This window comes from Papaver somniferum, chromosome 3, assembly GCF_003573695.1.
Source record: "Papaver somniferum cultivar HN1 chromosome 3, ASM357369v1, whole genome shotgun sequence".
Taxonomy (NCBI): domain Eukaryota; kingdom Viridiplantae; phylum Streptophyta; class Magnoliopsida; order Ranunculales; family Papaveraceae; genus Papaver; species Papaver somniferum.
In genome coordinates, this window is record NC_039360.1 from 227,481,962 (window position 1) to 227,490,780 (window position 8,819).

The following is an 8,819-nucleotide window of genomic DNA, read 5'->3' on the forward strand; positions in this document are numbered from 1 at the left end:
CTTCGCGATTGGCTTTCTTGTAGATCCTCCTTCTCCTTGTAGACCACTTCGTTGTCCTTCTTGTAATCTAATTTCTGGAGCGCTTGTTTCCACTTCTTCTTGAGTTATTTCTGGAACGCTTGGTTGTAATTCTTCTTGAGTTCCTTGTGGAGCGCTTGGTTCTACTACTCCTCAAGCACCATCATTTTTAGAATTTCCTTTTTGAGTTCTCTCTTTTTCTCTCCGCGCACTAGTGCGTAGTTTCTGTCCCCCTTTTTGACAAGGCCCGGAGACAGTTGTACCTTGGTCTTTCTTACCTCGCTTGTCCCTAAAAAATAACATTTGTTTGTAAGTATAACACTACAAACCACACAATCGGAAGGAATTGATAAACTATAATCCTCCGATTTATAACAATCGGAAGCACGTGATAATGCTTGGCTACCGAGTACATAAAATCGGACGTCAGTGTATAACTTTATCTTCCGATTATACATGATTTTGGGTTCAGAAATTGATAATGTCATGAGACATGTATAATCGGAACTAAAGAGTCTAACATATCCCCGATTAAGCATAATCGGAAGACAATAAATAACATTACTTCCGATTATCAAGTAGCTCCGAAATTGGATTTTGCAAAAATTACAAATTTTCCAAATTTGACAACTTGCATAATCTGTAGGTATTTGAATTCGAATAACTAACGATTACACACAATCGGTAGTCAAATACCATATATATTATCTTCCAATTCTAAGGAATCTGTGTGTCTCTACATGTTCTTATCCTATGTTACAATCGTAAGGAAAAATAAAAGGGAATTTTGATAAGCTGCCCCACTTCTAATTACCGGTTTAATAAACTGCTCCCGTTTGTTTCAACTTTTCAAAAGTACCCCTCTGTTTGTTTTTCCATCTAGAGTCAACATTTCTAGTCAACCAGGTCAAACACAAGAAATAAAATTACATCCCTATCCTTTAACCTTGGTCTTTATGACCTTTAGAGAGATAAGATTCATTCTCATCTTTCTCTTCAGTTGTAAACACGACGGTCTGCTATTGTGTGGTGATGGCGAAATTGGTGAAAGAATTGAGAGATTCCGAGACGAAACAGAGGTGATTTTATGGATGAATAAAGATAGTGGTTTAATGGGTTTGTTGTGAATGTGTTGTTGATTACAAAGGATGAAGGATTCGATGGAAGATTTTTGAATCAAATCGAAGAAGCTAGGGTTTGTCAATTCAGTTAAATCCTTATAAAGAAAGAAAAATATGTTGTGATGTGTTGTTGATTAAAGAGAATGGAGGATTTGAGTTATGTATCGATATTGAAAGAGAAGTTAGCAGCTAGAGTTTTTGTCAAGAATGATTGTGAAGACGCAGAAGGAAATTGGGTTTTTTTTTTTTGTGTTGAGATTCATGGAAGATTGAAGAGAGGCATGATCGAGATTGAAGGGTGATGAGGGAGATGTCGCTGCTGTATATCGATTCAGTTTGATTTCATTACCTTGTGCTGAAGTTAAGAATGATGCAGAAATTAGGCTCGAGTTTTGCTGAATTTTGGATGAACTGAAATGGGTATATGGTGAAATTAGGGTTTGATATTTGTTGTTGAAGAAATTGGAAAATAGGTTTGCTTCGAATTTGAGTTCTAAGTGAGATTGAAGTGTTCATAAGGGGTTTTGTTTGGATTTAATTTTGGAGAGATATTCATGGCCGGAGTTGCAGATGCAGTTTTGAAGGTATCTGTGATGATGAATCAAAAGGTCTGAGATGCAGATAGGTTTAAAATGGTGGTGTTCTGCAATTGGTGGTGGTATTGAGATGTTGTTTGAATGAAATGGGTTAAGATGAACCGTAGAAGGTGTATCTCAGCAAGAACAAGAAGAAGGGGTTCTGTGTTGGTGATGTTGTATGACTTGGTTTGGTGCTGTTTGAGTTAAAAGTGCAGAAAAAGGTGAACTGAATCTAGGTTTCAGGTAAAAACTTCAAGTGATGTTTGTGGTGATGTTCTGGTACTGAAATTGGCAAGGAAGATTGAACCGAAGTCTTGTTGCAGATTGTTGGTTCTGGTGGTTGCATCAGTTGAATCGATAATGAATGGTTCTCTGAAATTTTTGTAGCCTTGATGAGCTGAAGTAGCAGATGAAGAGAAGATTCATGGTCTTTTTGTTCTGATTGTAATTGAATCTCTCAATCAGTATAAAGTTTATTTTCTCATAAGATTTTTTGTTTCTTATTTTGTAATTTTTGGTTCTTCATCTGGAATAGGGTTCATAGGAATTTGGGGAAGAAAATGAGTTGAGTTGGGGTAACCCGTAGCTGAGTCGAATGGATGGCTCACTCAAAATTGCCTAAGGGTTTATTAGACTTTTTGTAGTAATCACCTAAGCATTAACGGCTTTAACGTGCCGTTTACCGGTTTTTGGAAAAAACGATCAAGAAAAGGGCACTTTTGAAAAGTTCTAAAAAACGGGGGCACTTTATTTTGTTATATTTAAAACAGGGGTATTTTATCAAAATTCCCAAAATAAAACCTAACTACCGTTTACCGCAATAACCCATTCTTAAACAAACCCTATAATCGGTAGTTTGATAAGGAAACATAACCTCCGATTATGAAGTTGCCCCAAAATTTGGTTTTGCTAAAATCTCAATTTTTTCGAATTTGGAAACTGCCATGATCGGTAGTTTATAAAGTTATTTACAAACTTCACTTATCTACCGATTGCCAACATCAACAAGATTGATTTTACTAGTAATCGGTAGATAAAACCATTTTATTGACTACCGATCGTTTAAGGGCACTTAGGTAATCTCTAAAGTTTTAGACATCCCGTAACCTTGTCTATGGGTTGGAAATATAATACTCACCCCTAATTCTTTCAGGATCGCCCCTAATGACGCCAGATTATGTTTTCGAAACATTACTAAACTATACCTTAGTTAAATAATTGTACGAAGCATCATAGTGAAAACTTTATAAAGAGTCTAAAATCATAAATATTTTCTTTTAAAAAAGAAATGAAGACGGTTTTAGATCTTAGATCGACTTATTATAAGATTTTGTACTTAAAAAAATTATGGGGTATATTTTTAATGAAAATATTTCACTGAAAACAGAAGTTAACAACAACTTTAAAAGGCGGAAAAAAATATGACTAGTAAAAAAAGATAGAAGGGAAGAGGGACAGAATTCCACGGTGCAAAACAAAAGCAAAATAATAACGGGCCACCTAGCTCAGCTGGTCATTCTCGTTCCACAAAAGTTTCATGCGTTCTTGGAGGTTCGAGTCTCCGATGGGGCAATATTATAGAGTTTGACATAAAGTTGTTCCTCATGGCGTGCTTCCTCGTGAGGTTCGCTGGTACATTAGCACGATAACCTATTTAACTAATATAGTAGCACGTTGTTCGAGCTTAGCTTGTTAGGTTTCCAACTAATTAATATAATATTACTCTTTATCCAATAACAATAATTAATTTAAAAAAAAACACAAAAAGTCGAGGGAAAAACCACCCATATCGGATGTCTATTACTTTACTCATACTGCTTTTTCGGGTTTCTGTCTACTAACGCATACATATTTTAATCTTCTCAAAATTGGTAAAAAGACCAAAATCAATAATTCCTGGGTGAAAAAGACATCTAGATTTTGATACTGTTTAAATGGACAAAAGTGTAAAAATAGCCAGGATGTAAACAGTTTCATCCTATCAATTTTCAAATACTTTTTCTTATTTTTAATTTACATCAGGATGCATCCAGTTTCATCTCGCTACTTTTTAAGTTTAAGCCAGAATGAATTCAGTTACATCCTTGTTACTTTTTTGGTGTTCATTTCACCCATACTAAATTTTACTCGTCCATTTGAACCAGGTTTTAAAAATATTTGGACAAATAACCCATTTTCCATTTAATCTTCTACCAATTTTATCACAATTCGCTATGACTAAGCTCGTTTTAGACTCTCACACTTTAACGCTCGTGGAAAGCCTGGACTCTTTTTACGTGTGTGAAGTATTATGAATAAACCATGTTATTAAAGTTAATCTATGGCTATTGTCATGTGTTTTAGCGCTTAAACCTTTTGTCAAGAAGAGACATTCCAGGACCCCGACCCTTTTTTCTATGAACATGGGGTTGTCAAACTCTCATGTACAGGTAAGTTTGTACGTATTCACAAAAGCCAACAAGACCTTGTGAAATAATTAAGGATCTCAAACACGGCTAGGGTGCCACTAGTGTTAATGTTGGCTATTTCCGGGACTTGGAATAACCAAAAATAAAATATTGATGCTTCCTTTTATACTACTACTGAATTGTTACACGGATTTTTCCAGGTGACTAACGATGTTTGGGCAAATTCGAGAAATAAAACAGAAGTAAAAACTTGTCCGACCAATCTGAGGTGCATGTATATTCGCTAATATAACGGCAATGATCAGTTTACTTTGAGAAATTGAACACTTGTTGCAACTTGCAATTCAGTTGTAACAATGTTTGTTTCACTGGTAGGAATAACAACATGTCAGAGCTAGTAAGAACAGACATTTCAAAGATAAACATCATGTAACCATAAAGTCCAATAATTTTGATCGGTAACATGGGGTTGTTAAAATCTACACCATCAAGTTTGTACGTATTCACAAAGGCAAGACCTAGTGAAACATATGTGCAGTGTTATTATTTAACTACGTTAATACTGATTAATTATCAAGAATCTCAAACATAATCACTACCCATAATCAAGAATCTCAAACTCTACTTATAATTCACTGTACCAGCAGATGTAAATGTCCCTCACTACAATACCATTCTCCGGGTTCTTTCAACTCAAAGTAAACAAATACAACCAATGGAGTTAAGCTTTAGGATAGTTTCTGTTTCTGTTTTAGTATGTTGTATGTTATATTGCTATGTTGCTGAGAGCAATAATATTAATGTTGATCACTATACTAATCAACAAGAAATGATGGGTGTCCAACCTTTGTCTAAGATTTCTATGCACGAACTCCGACTTGGGATTCATGCAGAAGCTTCCATTAAAGCTACTACTCGTCTTCTCGGATTAAAGGTACGTAGCTTACTTAGGTTCAATACTCATGTATTTCTCTAGCTAGCTGTGTCAGACAATGAAGCAGCATCTTCTGCTTCCATCTGTAATGTCAGTCCCTTCATAACTGAATGCAGGTTTGTTGTGCGGTATATTGCTTCAAAGTTTTGAAAGAAGCAATATGAGTGATGTTGTTACCGCTTCTAACTGTTTCGGCAACAATACTAGTTTTTGGATTCGGCTTTGCTTTTGTCTGGCAGTATTTGAATTGAGATTTATTTTGTTGATTATATATATAGGGATATATCACAGGATTTCATTTGTTCTTGACTAAAAAGTGTCTAATATTGCAGGGAGAGAGTAGCCAATGGATAAATGTGAAGTTTAAACACCCCCATCCAACCGCAGATGATTGGGTCGCAGTTTTTTCTCCAGCTATTTTCAAGTAATATTTTGGCATGTCTTATGCAGTAGCATTAGTTTGTGTATCAGAAGCTAATTTGGTTGATTTAAAATATGCAGTGCTTCCACATATATGCCAACCATGGGAAATCCTGCTCGCCTAAGTCCAATGTTGGTTTCTGCCCCAATCAAGGTTTAATTAATCTCTAACACAATTTTAGATTATGGTCTTATCTAGCAACCAGTTCTCGGGCCCGAATAAAATCCCAACTACAGAACAACTTGGTTAAGCATTATTAGTTCGCTAGTTTGGGGCTTGAACTGAGCTACCGAGTTGTTGATAATATATTTCCAAAACATGGGCTCCTATGAAGTTGTTAGTGAAGAGAATTAGTTGATCTAATGTATTTGAATTAAATGATATGTTCATCAGTACCAATTTGCAAATCATTCAACTCCAGACTATGTACATACGGGTAATGGATCTTTGAGGTTCCGTCTGATCAATCAGAGATACGACTTTGCATTTGCATTATTTTCCGGTGGTCTTGCCAAGGTAAGGCTTCACATAGTTGTTATAATAATTACTTGGTTATGAGTTCTAATTAGTATCACATCATACCTTTTTGTAATGGAACTTATTTTGTAGCCGAAGTTAATAGCTACTTCGAACAAGATCTCTTTTGCAAACCCAAAGGCACCTCTTTATCCTCGTCTTGCTCTTGGAAAGTCTTGGGATGAAGTAATTAAGTCCACATTACAATTCATTTTCAGTTTTTGTTTCTGCAGAACATATTTCTGTTGCTCACGAAATACCGTTGCTAATGTTTGATATAGATGACTGTAACTTGGACAAGTGACTATGACATAAACGAGGCTGTCCCTTTCGTTCAATGGGGGCTCCAGGGTGAAGAACAAGTTCGGTCTCCAGCAGGAACATTGACATTCACCCAAACCAGCATGTGTGGTACGATATATTCACCTAGTGACTCACTGAACGATGTTTTGCTATATGGCTATTTGCAGATACTGGTACAAATATGCATACACTGGTCTAGATAAACTTCATACATGTAGGACAATGTTTTTTTTTGAATCAGGTCCACCTGCAAGAACTGTTGGTTGGAGAGAACCAGGCTTCTTTCACACAAGTTTCTTAAAGAACTTGTGGCCAAATCTAAAGTAAGTTGGGTTTTCATTAATCCAGTAGATAATCTATTGTGTTAAGGGTTCGATAATATTCAGATTCAGGATGCAAATTTTACAGATATACATATAAGTTGGGTCATAAATTGATGGATGGTACATATGTTTGGAGTAATAACTATTCATTCACTGCACCACCATACCCTGGACAGAACTCGTTGCAACGCGTTATCATATTCGGAGACACCGGAAAGGCAGAACGTGATGGATCCAATGATTATCAAAATTACCAGCCTGGATCTCTCAACACCACTGATACTCTTACCAAGGACTTGGGTAACTATGATATAGTCTTTCACATTGGTGACTTGTCTTATGCAAACGGTTTCCTATCACAATGGGATCAATTCACAGAAATGATTGAACCCATTGCTTCTGCTGTACCTTACATGGTTGCTAGGTATGTTGAAGTTACATCCAACTAGCATATGGCGGACATTTATGATTAATGTGCGTAATAGACCCTAACTGTTTAGCAAATGTCAATTTTAGTGGTAATCACGAACGAGACTGGCCAAATTCAGGATCCTTTTATAACACAGCAGACTCTGGTGGTGAATGTGGTGTACCTGCTGAAACAATGTTCTATGTGACTGCGGAAAATCGTGCAAACTACTGGTATTAATATTAAAAATTAAAAAATTATGGGTGCTTACTTAAATTAGTAGGTAATCCCGGATTTTGGCAAATGCAATTTCTCAAGTTTTGTGTCTCTCCTGGTGATTAGGTACTCCGTAGATTATGGAATGTTTCGATTCTGCATTGGTGACTCAGAACATGACTGGAGAGAGGGAACCGAGCAGTACAAATTCATCGAGAAATGTTTTGCAACAACGGACAGGCAAAAACAACCATGGCTTATCTTTGCTACTCATCGTGTTCTAGGCTATTCATCCAATGAGTTGTATGCTCAACAAGGTTCATTTGACGAACCAATGGGAAGAAGCAGTCTTCAGCAGCTGTGGCAGAAATATAGAGTTGATATTGCTTATTATGGTCATGTTCACAGCTATGAGAGAACATGCCTAATTTATGAGGTACGCTTAGTTTTGTAATCAACATTAGCAAGTGTGTCCATATATGTCACTATATTGACTAATCGACCAGTAAAGAGTAATAGTCTAACACATACATTGGTGTTTGTTGTTCACTTTGCTGTCATGACCTGCAGAATATCTGCGTCAGCTCAGAAATATCGCACTTTTCAGGGCTATGGAATGGAACGATTCACGTTGTTGTAGGAGGGGGTGGAAGCCATCTATCGAGTTTCTCATCTCTAAAGACAAAGTGGAGTTTATACCAAGATTACGATTTCGGATTCGTAAAAATGACTGCATTCAACCACACATCTCTCCTTTTTGAATACAAAAAAAGCAGGGATGGAAATGTTTATGATTCATTCACAATCACAAGGGAATACATGGATGTTCTTGCGTGTACAGTAGGCAGTTGTGCAGCCACTACTTTAGCTGGCTAATTGGGTAGACTGTATAGTCATTTACTCTTTTTTACTATGGAAATTCCGCAGTAATAATTCTAACCAACTTATGAGATGAAAAACTTGCATCTATTAAGCAGAAACAAATCAATGGAACTGTTAGCTTGCTTCAAATCCGTAAAGATCAGTTACATGGAGAAAATGTGTGAAACGGACCTAGATTTGTGATCCTAAAAAAAACAGGCCAAGATCTGTTTTTTACCCTTTTTTTAAATAAAATTTGGACCTCTTTTGTGCCAAAACAAAAAAAAAAGATAGCTATGTAATCTTCCGCTAAGATGTGGATGTGACGTAACATAGGTTCAAGTTGGCCAAGAAAAATTGACTTCACGTGGATATAAAATATCACTCAACCAATGAAAACGCACGACGGACATTTAGTAACGACAAGAAAGCACCAAGGGTGAAGATAATAAGTTAACTACATCATTACTGGCACATGGAACACGTGAAGGCAAGCGCCACTATTACAAGAGAGCGCAATAGGATCGTTCTTATATATCCGAATTAAAGGGCTTTATTAGCCTCGCGTTTTTAGGGGCCACTCGAAAGGATTTAGGGGCCATCAATTTATACCCAGCCAAAGACTCTAGTTAAGGGATACCCTATATGATATTGAAGTTACATAAATGCCCTTCTGGTAAAACTGTATAAAAACTAAATCTAAAAAAATTC

At 36.4% G+C, this 8,819-nt stretch overlaps 1 protein-coding gene across 1 annotated transcript; it reads left to right on the forward strand.

The window, feature by feature from the left end:
• The first annotated feature begins 4,957 nt into the window (after window positions 1-4,957).
• Window positions 4,958-8,123, forward strand: LOC113358844 (probable inactive purple acid phosphatase 27). Its single transcript, XM_026602562.1, has 11 exons — window positions 4,958-5,059; window positions 5,392-5,483; window positions 5,561-5,633; window positions 5,874-5,996; window positions 6,090-6,182; window positions 6,278-6,407; window positions 6,541-6,622; window positions 6,708-7,046; window positions 7,139-7,264; window positions 7,374-7,683; window positions 7,818-8,123. Exons 1-11 carry the CDS (start codon window positions 4,958-4,960, stop codon window positions 8,121-8,123), a joined length of 1,776 nt encoding a protein of 591 aa, XP_026458347.1.
• Window positions 8,124-8,819: the final 696 nt, after the last annotated feature.

Excerpts from the sequence above, each read along its gene's own strand:
- LOC113358844 (XM_026602562.1), top strand. The coding sequence starts at position 4,958 with ATGGGTGTCCAACCTTTGTCTAAGATTTCTATGCACGAACTCCGACTT. Across the intron at positions 6,408-6,540 it reads CACCCAAACCAGCATGTGTG|GTCCACCTGCAAGAACTGTT; the intron begins GTACGATATATT and ends TTTTTGAATCAG. Across the intron at positions 7,047-7,138 it reads GTACCTTACATGGTTGCTAG|TGGTAATCACGAACGAGACT; the intron begins GTATGTTGAAGT and ends TGTCAATTTTAG.